This window comes from Calidris pugnax, unplaced genomic scaffold (assembly GCF_001431845.1).
Source record: "Calidris pugnax isolate Ruff unplaced genomic scaffold, ASM143184v1 scaffold91, whole genome shotgun sequence".
NCBI lineage: Eukaryota > Metazoa > Chordata > Aves > Charadriiformes > Scolopacidae > Calidris > Calidris pugnax.
In genome coordinates this window covers 341,528-358,411 of record NW_015090898.1, presented here as the reverse complement: position 1 = coordinate 358,411, position 16,884 = coordinate 341,528, and the positions used below count along the sequence as shown (strand labels likewise).

The following is a 16,884-nucleotide window of genomic DNA, read 5'->3' as shown; positions in this document are numbered from 1 at the left end:
GGGGAGGTACCCATGGGTGGGTGAGGCAGGGCGGGTGGGGAGGGCTGGGGGAGGAAAAAGAGGTAATAAATAAAAATAATAAATAAATGTAATAAATAAATGAATAAAATAGAAAGAAAATTAAATAGCAACTAAAGAAAAATAAATGAAAAATGAAGAAGAATGAAGAAAAATGAAGAAAAATAAAGAAAAATAAAGAAAAATTAAGAGAAATGAAGAGAAATAAAGAAAAATGAAGAGAAATAAAGAAAAATAAAGAAAAAATGAAGAAAAAAAGAAAAAATAAAGAAAAATGAAGAAAAACTAAAGAAAAAATAAAGAAAAATAAAGAAAAATGAAGAAAAATAAAGAAAAATGAAGAGAAATAAAGAATAATAAAGAAAAAATAAAGAAAAATGAAGAAAAATAAAGAAAAATAAAGAAAAATGAAAAGAAATGAAGAAAAATAAAGAAAAAATAAAGAAGAATAAAGAAAAAATAAAGAAAAAATAAAGAAAAATGAAGAAAAAGAAAAAGAAATGAAGAAAAATGAAGAAAAAATAAAGAAGAATAAAGAAGAATAAAGAAAAAATAAAGAAAAATAAAGAAAAGAGCCCACTCTGCCCCCCAACCAGATCTCTGCCCCACGGCGCTGGGCCCATATCCCTGCGTGACACCAGGGTACAGCTCTGAGGGGGTGAATTTCGGGCATCCTCATCCGTCGGCGTGGGCAGGCGGCGATGCTGGGGCTTCTCCCTGGCTTTGGCAGTCTGGTCATGTCGGTGGCGGGGAAAAGCAGCAGGACTGAGTCATGTTCCAGCAGCAGCAGTGACTCAACGGCCGCCCCGGCCTCCCGGGGAGGAGCCGGCACTTTGCAGAGATTCCTGGATGGAGGCAGGAAAGTAAAATTAAATCATAATAACAACAACCGCCAGCTTCCCCCTCATCACCATCATCACCCTCCCTCTTCCTTCCCCCAGCTTTCTTCCAAACAGCAAATTCCTGCGCCGCCGGCAAACACCTCGCCAGACGCCGGGATGCACGACCTGCTCCCCAAAAGCACGAAATGCCCTTTGCCGGCAGCCCCTGGGGACCCCCCCAAAAGGAGGGGGAGGCTGCACATCCCCTCCCCTCCCCTCCCTCAAATCTCTCCTGAGCCTGGGGACACCCCGGCAGCGTGATTACACCGGTGTGTGTGTGTGGGTGTGTGTGGAGCTGGGGGAAAAATAAAGAAAAAGAAGAAAAATGAAGAAAAATGAAGAGAAATAAAGAAGAATAAAGAAAAAATAAAGAAAAATAAAGAAAAATGAAGAGAAATAAAGAAAAATAAAGAAAAAATAAAGAAAAATAAAGAAAAATAAAGAAAAAGAAGAAAAATGAAGAAAAATGAAGAGAAATAAAGAAGAATAAAGAAAAAATAAAGAAAAATAAAGAAAAATGAAGAGAAATAAAGAAAAATAAAGAAAAAATAAAGAAAAATAAAGAAAAATAAAGAAAAAATGAAGAGAAATAAAGAATAATAAAGAAAAAAATAAAGAAAAAATAAAGAAAAATGAAGAAAAAAGAAGAAAAATAAAGAAAAATTAAAAGAAATTAAGAAAAATGAAGAAAAAATGAAGAAAAAATAAAGAAAAAATAAAGAAAAATAAAAAAAAATAAAGAAAAGAGCCCACTCCGCCCCCCAACCAGATCTCTGCCCCACGGCGCTGGGCCCATATCCCTGTGTGACACCAGGGTACAGCTCTGGGGGGATGGATTTCGGGCATCCTCGCCCGTCGGCGTGGGCAGGCGGCGATGCTGGGGCTTCTCCCTGGCTTTGGCAGTCTGGTCATGTCGGTGGCGGGGAAAAGCAGCAGGACTGAGTCATGTTCCAGCAGCAGCAGTGACTCAACGGCCGCCCCGGCCTCCCGGGGAGGAGCCGGCACTTTGCAGAGATTCCTGGATGGAGGCAGGAAAGTAAAATTAAATCATAATAACAACAACCGCCAGCTTCCCCCTCATCACCATCATCCCCCTCCCTCTTCCTTCCCCCAGCTTTCTTCCAAACAGCAAATTCCTGCGCCGCCGGCAAACACCTCGCCAGACGCCGGGATGCACGACCTGCTCCCCAAAAGCACGAAATGCCCTTTGCCGGCAGCCCCATAAAGAAAAAAATAAAGAAAAAATAAAGAAAAATGAAGAAAAAAGAAGAAAAATAAAGAAAAATTAAAAGAAATTAAGAAAAATGAAGAAAAAATGAAGAAAAAATAAAGAAAAAATAAAGAAAAATAAAAAAAAATAAAGAAAAGAGCCCACTCCGCCCCCCAACCAGATCTCTGCCCCACGGCGCTGGGCCCATATCCCTGTGTGACACCAGGGTACAGCTCTGGGGGGGGGGGGGGATTCCAGTAAATGGCCTCCAAGTCTTCCTCATTCTTAAAAATAGGAAACTGCACGACTTCTCCCCGGGGTTTCGTTTTCTTCAGGGGGGGGGGAAGGCGAGAGGCCGAAGGGCTCCGCTTTGACCACGCGGCCGGGGGACCGTAAGAGCACGGGAAGAGGAAAATCCATCACATCAGTGCATTTGGGTGAAAAAAAAAAATAAATCTCATTTTATTAATATTATTTTTTTAATAGGAAGGCAAAGCAGGGGAATCACAAAACACCCCCTGAGTTAGGTCTCCCTCCAGCCTGTTTTGGGGACCCCGCACAGGAAGAGGAAAATCCATCACATCAGTGCATTTGGGTGAAAAAAAAAAAAAAAATCTCCTTTTATTATTATTATTTTTTTTAATAGGAAGGCAAAGCAGGGGAATCACAAAACACCCCCTGAGTTAGGTCTCCCTCCAGCCTGTTTTGGGGACCCCGCGCAGGGCAGGGGGTTGGAATGGGATGGAATCTGGATGATCTTTAAGGTCTGCTCCAACTTAAACCATTCTCTCTTTCTAAAAATCATAGAATCGAGGATTCTAAGCTCGGGGGCAGCCAAGTGATGCTGCCACCCAGCCAGCCGTCTGTGGGGACAGCAGGATGCAGTGACCTGCCCCATCCATCACCCCCTCCATCCCTCAGCCACGGGGATGTGGTGGTGGGATGGTGGTCCCCAAGGGTGGCCGTGGGGCAGGGGGACACACACCAGGGGCTGCTAAAAATAGCCCCCAGGTGCCCTCCGCCCCAGCAGCGATTTATGGCGGGTAAACAGGAAATCTATTCTTAGGTCCATTCAGGAGCTGAGGGCAGCTCCCGGTGCCCGGGGGGGGGTGACGTCGAGGTGGAAGGCCACCAAGCAGAACCTTCTAGCCCCGCGGGCTTCCCCTTGCTCATTCTTTCCCCCCGGCAGCACCCGCCTTTTCCAGGGGTGTCAGGGTTTCCCCTTCACGTGAGGCAGTGGTGGGAGGGGAAGGCGGTTTTGGGGCGTTTCTGGGAAACCCCCCCCCCTGTTGTTTGCTCTGTGCTGGGTGGCACCCCGAGGGGCCACTGCTTTGGCAGAGCTCTCCCCCTGCCATCCAGCTCCTCTCCCCCTTCCGTGATGGTATCTCAGAAGTTGGAGGAGATAAGGCCACCACGGTTTGTGCTTTCCTGGGATGAGCTGAGGAAGGAGGACGATGCTCCCACCTTTTTCCTGGCTCCCCAAAGTCCCCCAGGGTGGTGATGGCTGCCGTTCATCTCTGCTCCTTCCCCTGAGCGTTGGCCCCCTTCGCACCATCGGGGTTCCTACTCGTGTCCCTTCCCACTTTCCGTGGATCCATTTGGCCTCTGACACCTCCAGGACTTGCCCAAGGGTGGTGGGATGGAGCTGCTGTGGGACCTGGGTGCAGGCAGCAGGACCTGGGTGCAGGCAGCAATCCCTGCCTCCTGGGGACAGGGGTCTCCCCCAGCCCCCTGCACGGGGGTCCCGCATCCCCCAGCTCAGAAGTGGGCAAAAATCTGCCTTTTGGGGAGCTGGAGAGGATACAGGGAGAGAAACGTGGGGCTGCAGGTGCAGCACCCTCTGAAACGACCCGGGGTGCTCGTTATGCTGAGGATGGAGAGGGGAATTCCCCCCCCCACATCTCCCCAGCATCGCTGCCCCACGGCAGCACCACCTGGGTGCAGCCAGCCTTGTCCCACAGCATCTCCCCCCAAGGAAATGGATGACTGAGAGAGGTACAAGGTGCTGGGGGGCAGGATGGGGGGCAGGGGGACATCCAGGAGTGCAGGTTGGGGGGGGGAGTGTGGTTATGGGGTACCCCCACACCATGGGATTGCAGCAGTGCGAGGCCAGGGCTGAGAGAGGCCCTGGGGACCCCCCCAAATCCAGCAGTGGTGTCCCTGAGGATGAGGAGGAGCTCCACCCTGGGTCTCTGCAGTGTCACACCGGGGCTGGCTACAGCTAAGGGCGACGTGGCACGCCGGTGACAATCCCACCTGGAATTACACCCCCAAAAAAGGCTCCTTGGAGTTCAGAGGGGGGTGGTTACAGGTAGGATTTATCACAGCAGCCCGAGTGCAGGTTGGGGGGGGGAGGATGTGGTTAAGGGGTACCCCCACACCATGGGATTGCAGCAGTGCGAGGCCAGGGCTGTGAGAGGCTGGGAAGGGGACCCCCCGCAAATCCAGCAGTAGTGTCCCCAAGGATGAGGATGAGCTCCACCCTGGGTCTCTGCAGTGTCACACCGGGGCTGGCTACAGCTAAGGGCGACGTGGCACGCCGGTGACAATCCCATATGGAATTACACCCCCAAAAAAGGCTCCTTGGAGTTCAGAGGGGGGTGGTTACAGGTAGGATTTATCACAGCAGCCCCCATTCCACAGATGCTTTCACCAAAAGGGGCACACACAGACACACACCCCCCTCCCCAGGCTGTGCCATCCGCCCTGGAGGAAGGCTGAGGCGCTGCTGCCCTCGGGCGGCAGCTGGTGGTGGCACAGCGGGCTGCAGGGGGGGGCAGGCTCCCCAAAAAACCCCCTGGCTCCCCCTCCACCTCACGGCTGGGGTACCAGCACCATCGTCTCTGTCCAGTGCGGAGAGCAAGGAGGGAGAGGAAAAGGGGGATCCGGCTTGTCCATGCGGTGGGAAACGTGCCCCTGCCTCGTCTTTTTTGTGGTGAAACACCAAAAGGCAGAGCGGTGGGGGATGACCCAGGCAGCCCAGGAGAGCCACAGTTGTGGTTGCTCCATCCCTGGAGGGGTTCAAGGCCAAGTTGGATGGGGCTTTGAGCAACCTGGTCTGGCGGGAGGTGTCCCTGCCCAGGGCAAGGGGGTTGGAACTCGATGATCTTTGAAGTCCTTTCCAACCCGAACCATCCTATGATTCTAGGGCCTCATTCTGCTTCGTCGCAGGAGTCTTCATCCTCCTCCTCCTCCAGGTGTGTGATCCCCCCCTTCCAACCCGAACCATCCTATGATTCTACGGCCTCATTCTGCTTCATCGCAGGAGTCTTCATCCTCATCCTCCTCCGGGTGTGTGATCCCTGCGGCGGAGCGCGCCATGGCCCTCATCCAGCGCTGCTTCAGCTCCTCCGTGTCAGCCTGGAAGGTGTAGACCTGCCCGGACTGGGCCAACTGGAAGAGGTGGCGGGAATCACCCTGGGGCAGGTCCTTCACCTGGTAGCCCAGCAGAGGGATGGAGGTGTGGGCTCGGACATCCTGCCAAGAGCAGAGACCAGCGGTGAGAGGCAGGGGATGATCACACTGGGATGTCCTGTGCAGATGGAGGCCGAGCCCGGCCTTACCTGGGGGGCTGCGTAGATGTAGAGCACGAGGGGATCATCCTGGGGGATCACAAACCAGCCCCGTGTGCTCCCCTTGCTGTTCTTGTCCAGCAGCTGCAGGGAACTGCACAGCAAACTCCTGCCCGATACCTCTGCAGCCCCTTTCTGCCAAAAAAGCAGCGAAGAAATCCTTAAAACACCCCGTGCGGGAGGCAGAAAGGGCAGGGAGCAAAGGTAATTTCCTGGGGAATTCCCTGCCTGCTCCACAAACAGCCCCCAAACCAGGGGCAGGCGAGGGGTGGTCCTGGCTGTGTGGATCCTGCTGAGATCCTGTGGTGGAGGGAGCTCTGGCTGCCTGGTGCCAGGGCTCAAAGGGTGGGAGGGAGGGGGCTTAGTCCAATTAATTAGCGGGCACCACAGAGTCATAGAATGGTCTAGGTTGGAAGAGACCCTTGGGATCATCAAGTCCAACCATCTCCCCTACTCTACAAAGTCATGCCCTACACCATGTCCCTTAGCACTGCATCTAAACGGCCCTTAAACACAGCCAGGGATGGTGACACACAGCCTGAGTGTCACCCTCTGACTGCAGTGGAGTGACTCCCTCCCCAGGGACATGACCCCAAGGCTGGGGCACCGGGGTGGGTGGCAGAGCTTGGAGGAAGAGGGAGGGACAGAGGAGCAGGACACGGGGAGGAGGTGGCAGAGCTGACCTCCAGGATGCCTCTGTGCTTCCCCTCCCGGTCCTCGAGCACCACGTGGCCCGTCAGGAAGACGTAACACTCCAGGCACACGCGGTTCAGGCGGTTCCCATCGTACTGCAGCTCGGCCTTGTAGTCCGAGCAGCGACCACACACCACCTGCAACCACCAGACAGGGACACCAGTGGGACTGGGGGGAGCCCAGGGACCTCCCTGAGGGCAGGAGCCAGGGAAAAGGGGGACAAGGTGTGGGAGAGGTGGCCCAGCGGCCACCTGAGCAGGCCCAGGAGGGAGGGAAGGGAGGGGGGACGGGGTGACTCACGTATCCACAGGCTCGGCAGTGGTGTCTCCGGCGTGTGATGGCGTTGAAGGGCTCCTTGCAGCGCATGCACATGGTCACCAGGTTGTCCCGCACCCACTGCGGGGCTCGGCGACCCAGCTCCTCAGTCTGGGGGTGGGAGACAGCATCATTAGGGCTGGCTAGTCATGGCCCGGGTGGTCCCAGCCCTTCCACTCTCACCTTTCTGCTCCCCAGCCCTTCCCCTTATCTGTTGAGCTGGGGAAACTGAGGCACAGCAAGGTGGGCTCTCCCTGGGCTTCCATGCAGGGGGGTGCTGGTGGCAGGCAAGGCACGGGGAGGGCAGGAGGGTTACCTTCAGCTCAGAGGTGCCTGTCTCCAGCCCATGCACTGTCTTAAAGCTCTCACTCCTCTTCTCCTTCCTGTCAATGGCATCTTGGAAGGCCTAGAGGGGAAGGCAGGGCTGGAGGGCTGCCCCTGACACATGCAGGGGGGAGATCAGCCCAGTGTGGGGGCCAGGGTGGGGTGAGCAGGACGTGCTGCCTCTGCCAGCACTCAGTGGTACCTTGATCCAGGCGTTCATCTCCTCCTCAGACCTGGTACAAAAAGGGAGAGGAGTGAGCTGGTGTTTCCCCTCCTCCTCACAAGGGTCTGAAGGACCCTTTCTGGACTAGATGATCTTAAAGGTCCCTTCCAACCAGGCGATTCTGTGATTCTGTGACCCTTCCCCTTACCTTGCTTGCAGCTCCAGAGTCCTCTGCTTTCCAGAGACCAGGAATGTGTGAGGGAACTGGGTGTCGTTCAGCTCCCGCACCTGAGAGAGACCAAAGAAAGGATGTGGAGCAGCTGGACCCACACCCAGCACACCGGGCCCTTCCTCCGTGACGTAGGGGACAGGGATTTCCCTCAGGCACAAGCCCTTTGGCCCCTCAAATCCTACATGGATGAGGTTGCACTGCAATCTCACAGGACCAGAGCGTATCAACCAGTTCTCCTCACCCTCAAAGCCACCCCTGGCTCCAGCTCCTCCCTCCTTTCCAAGGAGGTGTGTGGCAGCGGTCACGTTACCCCCCAGAGCAGTGTGTGTTTTAGGGGAGCTGGGGTCTGGGGGAATGCCAAAGACAAGGTGTCTGTCTGACCTTCATGCCATCCACGTCTATGCGGAGGTGGACCTGGAACTCGGCGCCCACCTGGATGACCTTGGGCACGCAGTACAGCAGCATGTTGTTGAACTGGGCAGGAAGGAGGAGAAAGAAGAAAGGGTTGGTTGGAGCCCAGCACATTCCTGCTCAGAGCCGGGGGCTTCCCTGAGATCTAGGGTCCTTCAACCCCTGTGGCCAAGCTGGTCCTTGGGAAGAATCCAGCCTAAAAAGTGACAGCTTCTGCCCCAGCCCTCTCCGACCCTACAAAGGCAGAGCATTCTTGGAATGTGACGTCCCCCAAGGGCCCAGGGAGAAGAGGAGGCTCCGGGGAGCCCTAATAGCAACCTTCCAGTACCTGAAGGGAGCCTACAGGAAGGCTGGGGAGAACCTGTTTAGAAAGGCCTGCAGTGACAGGATGAGGGGCAATGGCTTCAAGCTGGAGGGGAACAGATTTAGACTGGAGATGAGGAGAGGGTTCTTCACTGTGAGGGTGGTGGAGCACTGGAACAGGTTGCCCAGGGAGGTGGTTGAGGCCCCTTCCCTAGAGATATTCAAGGAGAGGCTCGACGAGGCCCTGGGCAACCTGGTCTAGTTGGGGGTGTCCCTGCTGACTGCGGGGGGGTCGGACTAGATGGCCTTTGGAGGTCCCTTCCGGCCTGGGCAATTCTATTGATTCTATGATCCCCTCTGAGTGGAGATGACCCAGCAAGACCCCGGCCAAGCTGTGCTGCCCTTCTCCCCATTCCAATCCCATCTGCTCCCTGCCCCTTTCCCTGGGAATCCCAGCTCCCACCAGGAACAGGTACTTCTCCGATGTGCTGTTGTTGCGGGTGGAGATTTTTTGGATCGGCCCCTCCTTGATCAGCTCGTTGGAGGGATCCACGATGTCGTCCTCGAGGCCCAGCCGCTGATAGACCGCCCAGAGGTTCTGCAGCCGTTCCTGGGGGAGGCAGAGGGACCCGTTTCTGTAGGGAGCTGAGCAGCCACAACCTTGTCACCTCCTGGGTCCCCTCTGTCCCCATCTCCCACACCAGCTGCTAAGCACCAGGAGAGATGGCACAGCTCTCACTCCAGACTGATCTTCCAGAGTAGCTCCCAGCCTCAAAACAGCTGGTCACATCACGGCTGATGTTGCAGACATGACTTCCCCAGGCTCGGGGAGAGCAGATCAGGCACCAGGAGCAGGGTCTGACCTCCTCTGCTGAACCCACAGTGCTCCTGTCCCGTTCAGGGCAGGGCTGTGCGCTCCCCTGAGTCACCCAGCAGTGAGACCACGTGGAAATCTGGCAAATCACCATGCCACGAGCTGCAAAGCACTACCAGCAGGGTAAGGCACTCACCATCTCGGCGATGGCTGCGTTTGAATGCTTGGCCACCATAAAAATCATCTCCAGGGCCTCTGCAACGAGAAGAGAAAGGGAAGAAGGTTAAATACTTGCTGTGGGAGAAAACCTCCGAGTCTCACCCCAAAGGGAGAGCCAGGGTGTGGTGGCTGCTGCCCCCCCCTGGACACAACCTGAATGGCCCCGAGAGCTGCACAAGCGTCCGGGTCTGTCCGGGCTGTGTGGTGACATGGCCATGTCCTGGGGGGACACCCAGCCCTTCCTTTGTCACCCCATCCCGGCGGGACTGGGAGCTGCTGTGATCCCCAGGGGTCCCTATAGCTCCCCTGGTCACCAATGTCTCCCTGGGGGATGCTCAGGAGGGACCATCCTTATCCTGAAACACCACCCACCTTCCCTGGCCCTGAAAGGGCAGGTTAATCCCTTTCTCTGCTAGAAAAGGATCAGACCCTCTCAGATAAAAGAAGTTTATCCAAGGGCACAGGGCAGCTGGTGAGAGAATCCAGGTATCCTGATGCTCGTGTACAATCATAGAATCATAGAATTGCCCAGGCCGGAAGGGACCTCCAAAGGCCATCTAGTCCGACCCCCCCGCAGTCAGCAGGGACACCCCCAACTAGACCAGGTTGCCCAGGGCCTCGTCGAGCCTCTCCTTGAATATCTCCAGGGAAGGGGCCTCAACCACCTCCCTGGGCAACCTGTTCCAGTGCTCCACCACCCTCACAGTGAAGAACCCTCTCCTCATCTCCAGTCTAAATCTGTTCCCCTCCAGCTTGAAGCCATTGCCCCTCGTCCTGTCACTGCAGGCCTTTCTAAACAGCCTCTCCCCAGCCTTCATGTAGGCCCCTTCAGGTTGTTATTTCCCCTACAAACCCCCCCTGACCCCCCCCCCCCACAGCAGGGAAAGCCAAACAAGCCCTTACTCTCCGCATCGTCCCGGTCCGGGGACTCGGGTGGCAGTTTTCGGACATAATCTTTCAGGAGGAGTTCGTAGCGTGGGATCCTCTGCACAGGCTCCAGCATGTGGTGCTGCAGCGTTAGGTTAGCACAGACCTTCCTCTTCTGGGGAGAGACACACACCAGGCACGGAGAGAGAGAGAGACACAGTGACCAAGGCAGCTCCCACCCTCCGCTGCTTCCCCCTTGCAAGGGAGATTTTGGGGGGCACCGCTGCGTCCCCCGCCCTGCTGTGGGGCATTACCTGGATGTCATGGATGAGCTCCTGGAAGGGTGGGGATTTCTCTGACCAGGTGGTGATGAGCTCCACGGCTTTGTCGAAGTTCTTGAGGTATTCGCCGTACATCTTGAGGAACGGCGCGAGCTTCTGGATCACATCCCCGATCCGGGGGTTGCAGCTCCTGTGGAAGGGAACCACAGACAGGCACTTCCCTCAGTCCAGCAGGGAAGAGAGCCAGGGAGGGATCATAGAATCATAGAATCATCTAGGTTGGAAGAGACCCTTGGGATCATCGAGTCCAACCATCTCCCCTACTCTACAAAGTCCTCCCCTACACCATGTCCCTCAGCACTGCATCTAAACGGCCCTTAAACACAGCCAGGGATGGGGACTCCACCCCCTCCCTGGGCAGCCTGTTCCAATGCCCGACCACTCTTTCAGTGAAAAATTATTTCCCAATGTTCAATCTAAACCTACCCTGTTGGAGCTTGGGTAGGTTTAAAGCAAAGAGGTGGAGGACAGAGGTTTTACAGCTATGACCTGCTCCATTCCCATACAACTTCCCAGTCTCCAAAATGAGAATGTCTCCAACTTGGGCTGTTCAGACCTGGGCACATCCCTAAAGCACCTGAGATGTCACCCCCACTTTTCAGAAATACCCTGGTGTGGGTTGGAATGTTTTAAGGAAGGGCTTTCCAGCACAAAGACATTTGGAGCAAAACAGGCCAAGCTCTTTGGTCCTGATGGGAGACCAAATCCATCGCTGCTCCCCCTTTCTGGCAAAGCCACCCAGGTGTCCTGCCCCGCAGCTCACCAGTCCTCCATACGCTTCTGCAGCTCTGGCAGGAAGAACTTGGCGTGGAACTGGTAGATGGAGGAGATGTTGGAGAAGATCATTTTCACCACCTCCTCCGGGACCGTCTTCCCGTTTTTGGCTTCTTTCATCAACTCTGTATAGAATACCTGGAAGAAAGCAGGGATGAACAAAAAGGCTCAGGAAGAGGCTTAAGGACCCCATTCCCTTCCTGAGACCAGCTCGTTGTTCAGTGAAAAGGTCTGACTGTGCAGGAGGGAAATCCCAGACCCCAGGAGAGAATCAGGGTTGGAAGGAAAGCTTTCCTGGGACAAAGGTGCTCCTTGGAGGTGTGGGGTGCAGGAAAGGCAAAGGCCAGACCCATTCTCTGGCCATGAAGACCAGCAGACCAACCATGGCTCTCATCTGTACAGCTTCAGTCTCTCCAAAACCTCCAGGAAACAGTCCCTGGCTTGTGCATAGGTGGCTGAGCTGTGCTGGTGGGGGCAGATGGCAGCAGGGCTATTGCTTCCCAGACTTCTGTGGGCCCCTCTGCTCTGCAGCTCACCTGGTCGAGAAGGTGGAGGCGGTTGACATAAGCCTGCTCTGTCTCCAGCAGCTCCAGAGCTATTTTTTTTTCCTCTGGTTCCTGCATGGGGAGAAGGACTCAATCTGGTGGGCTGCAATCCAAGCTTTCCCCACCAGCCCGATGGGGTGCAGCTCTGTTTCCCAACATTCACAGCCCACATCAAACTGGACCGTGCTCCGGGTGAAGGCAAAGGAAGGATGTCAGCAAAGCATGTGGTAAAAACAAGGGTGAAAACAAAGCATTTTTGGGGCTGCCGGGAAGTCTGGCTCATGTCCTCCTAGGTCACCCCTTTCTCTGTGTGCCTGTTTCTCCCAGAGAAATACAGGGCTAGTGACCCTGAGGAGTGGGGAAGGGTGGGATGGGTCAACCCTATGGCCTGCAATTCCACCAAGGAATTGAATGCAGTCCTGCAGAAATGTGTCTGGAGTTGGAAAAGGGCAGCACAGCCTCAGGGATGCCCTGGGATGGACCTGTGCATCTGACTCCCATGGCATATTTATATCAGAGCTGGAAGAGACAAGGTCTCCTTGGATTTAACTATGGGGAGTTCTGCCCAAAGCACCAGGGAACAGGCCACTTCTCTGTCACCCCACGCACTGGCCCTTGAAGGTCAGGGACTTGTTCAGGGCAAACAGAGACCTCAGCTCCCCAGTCCAGCCCACACGACTCCCTGTCTGAGCGTGGGCACCCACCAGCCTCTCCTGAGGCTCCTCTGGAGCTCACCTTGCTGTCGGTCTCGAGGCTGCAGTCCCGCTGCCTCCTCCAGTTGTCCTCACTGATCTTGTGTCGGAAAGAACGGAGGCATTTATGGACCTGTGCATCTGACTCCCATGGCATAGTTAGAGCTGGAAGAGACAAGGTCTGCTTGGATTTAGCTGACTATGGGGAATTCTGCCCAAAGCGCCAGGGAACAGGCCACTTCTCTGTCACCCCACGCACTGGCCCTTGAAGGTCAGGGACTTGTTCAGGGCAAACAGAGACCTCAGCTCCCCAGTCCAGCCCACACGACTCCCTGTCTGAGCGTGGGCACCCACCAGCCTCTCCTGAGGCTCCTCTGGAGCTCACCTTGCTGTCGGTCTCGAGGCTGCAGTCCCGCTGCCTCCTCCAGTTGTCCTCACTGATCTTGTGTCGGAAAGAACGGAGGCATTTGAAGCTGAGCCCCCGCTGACCCTGCTGCTCCTCCTCCTTCTTCTCTTGCTCCACGTGGTACCTGGTAGCCATCTGGGAGAGGCCCTGGCTGGTGGGGGACACTGGAAGCTGCTGGGGCTGGCTGGTTTCAGGAGCAGCCTGGCTGTATGGAGCCTGCTTGTCCTTCTGGGGAAATTTGCTGGCCCTGCCATGGGGGAATCAGTGTGATCAGCTCACCCATTCCCCCAGCACAGCTCACCCATTCCCCCAGCACACTTAAGCCCCAATTAAAGACACCATCCTCAAGTGAAGGTGATAAGACCCAACAGCACCCCAGCGCTGATGCTGCTTTGCTCTTCTACGACCCTGACACACACCAGGGTCTGAAAGCCCCTCCATCCTCCAAGGGGGCCAGGATCCAGCCTCTCTTCTCCCGGTGCCTCCTGCTGCTGTGGTCAGCCCCCATCCTGCTCTAGAAAAGCACAACTCTGCCATTTATCCCACCCACAGCCATGGCTCATCCACAGCCATCCAGTGCCTGAAGCGTAGCCTTTGTGGTGCTGGCACAGCTCTGGTTTTCTGCTGCTGCCAGCCTGCAGCCAAAGCAGGGAGCCAGCTGCCTCGGGCACCAGGCTTTAAAAGTCAAAAAACCAAGGGGTGCCAGCCAAGAGGAGGGTTTGTGTAGGTGGTTTTGCAGAGGGGTAGTTCTTCAGTGGTTTTCTCTCTTCCCTTTTGTGGCAGAGACAAGGAAAACAGATCCAGAGCAGCCATGGGGGAGAAACCTCACAGGGCACAGGCCTTGAAGATGACAACAGTGAGTTTTCTGTCATCCGAGAGCTGGTTCCTGTAATAAATAGCTCCAGGCAGAAACTAGAGAGACATCCACCAGTGGCCTGCAGACAGGAGTGGGATGAGGAGGGGAAGAAACTGGACATAAATCTGCAAAGTTCAGGACAGGAGATGACTTGAGCAGCAGACGCTCATCTGAAGAGGATGAGGGGTTCATCCCCACACTGATAAGCACACTTCTATGAGCTTGGGAGTGCATCCACAGCCATGCACGCATCTCCTCCTGTCCAGAGGGCCTGCCACAACCCTTCATGGGACAGAGAGGCTTTTTCTGTGCCCCCCGGTGCCTCCCAGACCTGTGTCAGCCTCAGCCCACTGCCCAGATCCAACAGGGAACTTCCCTCTTTCTATTTGTGCTGACTTGGGCTAAACCGTTTTCTGTTCCAGAAAACTTGCTTCCAGGTTCCCCAGCTTCCTCTGAAAGTTGTAAGTTACTTTTATTTCCTCTAAATCGAACTCACGCTTCCCAATAAACAACAAACATGCTGCAGCAGCAAAATGGGGGCAGATCAAGTGCTGCAAACAGTTCCAATGCAACAACATCACAGGCCAAATTTCCACCATAGGACCATGGGGACAACCACAACCAGCCAGAGCACAAAGCTGGGGGCAAAGCAGGCAGCAGAGGTGCAGGTGAAGTCCTGGAGCAGAAGGAAATCTCGTGCCTGACCATCTTTAGGAAGTGCTGCAAAACTGCCCAGCCTCATTAAGGCTTGCTGAGAGCACCTCACTGGTACAAGGAAAGGCAAGATTCGGTATCCCAATTCAACAGATGGGGAAACTGAGGCATGGACCACAATGATAGCTCGCCCCAAGCTTCAGAATTACTCCTACACCAAGGCAGATTCCCTCGCTCTGGCTCTGGCACACATTCTTTGTGGGTCCCAGCTCATGCTCCAAGAGAAGGTGCTCTTTTATGGGGCTGCCAAGCTGCTCAATAGGAACTTGCTCTCTCCCTTAACACCGAACTTTCTCTTCCCCCTGGGAGCCACATCGCTGCAAAGAACTGGATAGTCTGAGGCTGGTGCCTGAGGCTTGGATCCTCCCAGATGCTCAAGCAGTTAATTCCCAGTGAAGACCATTGCCAACATACTTGCAAACCAAAATACTTCTTCCCTGGCAGCAGGGGAAAAAGCATTCCCCAGCCGGGCTGCCTGCAAAGGTGCTGAGCGGGGAGGGAACAAGGATGGATGCCACAATCTAACCCTGCGCCAGGAAAAGAAACCTCCAGCAAAGTCAGTCACATCCCACTGAGGTTTACGGTCTTCTGTCCACGACCCACAGCAGGAGGAAGACACTGGGGCAGTTCTGAGCGCTGAAGAACAGCAAATCGCCCAGTCAGATTCTCCACAGCCTCCAAATCACCTCCACAGTGGGTTCTTTCCTTCCAAAACCCTCACCCTGGGGAGCCCTAATGCACCCACAGCCCCCAGGATGCTCCTTCCTTACCGGTTCTCTTCAAACACAGCCACCAGGTTCAACACACTCCGTTGATTATTGTGCTCTCCTTCCATGGCACCAGCTGGGGGCAGGTCCTGGGTGTAAAGGAGCTGCAGGTTGATGATGGCGGCAGCTCCCTCCTTCTCTCTCCCCCTCTGCTTCAAGGTGTTTCTGGGACCCACGATGGTGTTTGGGGAAGAGGATTTGCACAAGGCGAAGACCATCTGCTGTCCTTCTTGCTGCAGCAGGAGAGCTTGTCTCTGGGTTGGCCTCAAAAGGAAAAGGAAAGAGGAAGCACCACAGGCTGCAAGTCGGAGAAACGCTGAGAAAACCCTGGGAATTTGTTCAGCTTGAGGGGACCTTGCCGTGTGGCCCAAACTGGTGGCGTAACCAAGCCTGAGCATCAGCGGGGACAGTGCGAGGGGACAAGCTGGGCAGGAGGCCTGACCTGCTGCAATGGGGTGGGCTGTGCCCCACCACGTGCTGGAGCCCTGGGGTGGCCCTCAGGGGCTGTGCATGGGTCATCGAGTTGGAAGGGACCTTAAAGACCAATCCAGGCTGGGGGGAGAATGGCTGGAGAGCAGCCCTGAGGGGAAGGACGTGGGGGTGTTTGTGGGTGAGAAGCTCCACAGGCCCCGGCAACGTGTGCTGGCAGCCCAGAAAGCCACCAGTAACCTGCATCCCCAGCCCCATGGGGGCCACCAACAGCAGAAGGAGACAGAACTGATGGAGTGGGGCCAGAGGAGGCCACGGAGATGCTGGGAGGGCTGGAGGAGCCCCTCTGCTGAGAAGGGGGGGCTAAGAGAGTTGGGGGGATTCAGCCTGGAGAAGAGAAGGCTCTGGGGAGACCTTGAAGCCCCTTCCAGTCCCTCAAGGGGCTCCAGGAATCATAGAATCGTCTAGGTTGGAAGAGACCCTTGGGATCATCGAGTCCAACCATCTACCCTATTCTACAAAGTCCTCCCCTACACCATGTCCCTCAGCACTGCATCTAAACAGCCCTTAAACACAGCCAGGGATGGGGACTCCATCACCTCCCTGGGCAGCACGTTCCAATGCCCGACCACTCTTTTGGTGAAAAATTCTTTCCTAATGTTCAATCTAAACCCACCCAGCCATTCCCTCTCGTTCTGTCACTAATTACCTGTGAGAAGAGCCCAGCACCAACCTCTCTACAGTGTCCTTTCACGTAGTTGTAGAGAGTGATGAGGTCTCCCCTCAGCCTCCTCTTCCTCACACTAAACAGTCCCAACTCCCTCAGCCGCTCCTCATACGATTTGTTTTCCAGCCCCCTCACCAGCTTCATTGAAAGCTGGAAAGCTGGGGAGGGACTCTGGATGAGGGAGGGGAGCCATAGGACAGGAGGGAATGGTTTTAAACCAAAAGAGGGGAGATTGAGATGAGATGTGGGGAAGGAATTCTTGGCTGTGAGGGTGGTGAGAGCCTGGCCCAGGTTGGCCCGCGAAGCTGTGACTGCCCCATCCCTGGAGGGGTTCAAGGGCAGGTTGGAGGGGGCTTGGAGCAACCTGGTGTGGTGGGAGGTGTCCCTGCCCAGGGCAGGGGGTGGCACTGGGGGGGCTTTAAGGTTCCTTCCCCAAAACCATTCTGGGATTCCCTGTCAGGGCCCTGCCCGGAGCCCGGCCCGTTACGGCGGCCTCGTCCCCTCCCTCACACCACGGCTCCATCTCCCCCCGCCCCTCCCTCCATGGTTCCGCCCGCGCTCCCCCTGCCCTTCACTCAATGGTTCCGCCCCCCCCGGCGCAGTGACGCAAC

The 16,884-nt window shown here is 55.2% G+C and overlaps 2 protein-coding genes across 2 annotated transcripts; both read right to left on the bottom strand.

The window, feature by feature from the left end:
* Nucleotides 1-5,325: 5,325 nt before the first annotated feature.
* On the bottom strand, nt 5,326-12,464 carry LOC106891746 (FYVE, RhoGEF and PH domain-containing protein 2-like). Its single transcript, XM_014948466.1, has 15 exons — nt 12,418-12,464; nt 11,674-11,754; nt 11,127-11,275; nt 10,337-10,493; nt 10,059-10,194; nt 9,133-9,191; nt 8,586-8,732; nt 7,790-7,882; nt 7,385-7,464; nt 7,216-7,246; nt 7,006-7,095; nt 6,675-6,800; nt 6,365-6,511; nt 5,673-5,816; nt 5,326-5,586 (listed from the first exon to the last, which is right to left on the bottom strand). Exons 3-15 carry the CDS (start codon nt 11,255-11,257, stop codon nt 5,356-5,358), a joined length of 1,572 nt encoding a protein of 523 aa, XP_014803952.1. The 5' UTR covers nt 11,258-11,275; nt 11,674-11,754; nt 12,418-12,464; the 3' UTR covers nt 5,326-5,355.
* LOC106891723 (FYVE, RhoGEF and PH domain-containing protein 2-like) lies at nt 11,528-15,340 on the bottom strand. Its single transcript, XM_014948438.1, has 5 exons — nt 15,121-15,340; nt 12,760-13,027; nt 12,418-12,474; nt 11,674-11,754; nt 11,528-11,602 (listed from the first exon to the last, which is right to left on the bottom strand). Exons 1-5 carry the CDS (start codon nt 15,333-15,335, stop codon nt 11,528-11,530), a joined length of 696 nt encoding a protein of 231 aa, XP_014803924.1. The 5' UTR covers nt 15,336-15,340.
* Nucleotides 15,341-16,884: the final 1,544 nt, after the last annotated feature.

Coding starts and splice junctions, on each gene's coding strand:
- LOC106891723 (XM_014948438.1), bottom strand. CDS start 15,335: ATGGTCTTCGCCTTGTGCAAATCCTCTTCCCCAAACACCATCGTGGGT. Junction 11,755..12,417: donor GCCTCGAGACCGACAGCAAG/GTGAGCTCCAGA, acceptor CTCCCCATGCAG/GAACCAGAGGAAAAAAAAAT. Junction 11,603..11,673: donor GCCTCCACCTTCTCGACCAG/GTGAGCTGCAGA, acceptor TGCCCCCACCAG/CACAGCTCAGCCACCTATGC.
- LOC106891746 (XM_014948466.1), bottom strand. CDS start 11,257: ATGAAAGAAGCCAAAAACGGGAAGACGGTCCCGGAGGAGGTGGTGAAA. Junction 10,195..10,336: donor AGCTCATCCATGACATCCAG/GTAATGCCCCAC, acceptor TCTCCCCAGAAG/AGGAAGGTCTGTGCTAACCT. Junction 5,587..5,672: donor ACATCTACGCAGCCCCCCAG/GTAAGGCCGGGC, acceptor TGCTCTTGGCAG/GATGTCCGAGCCCACACCTC.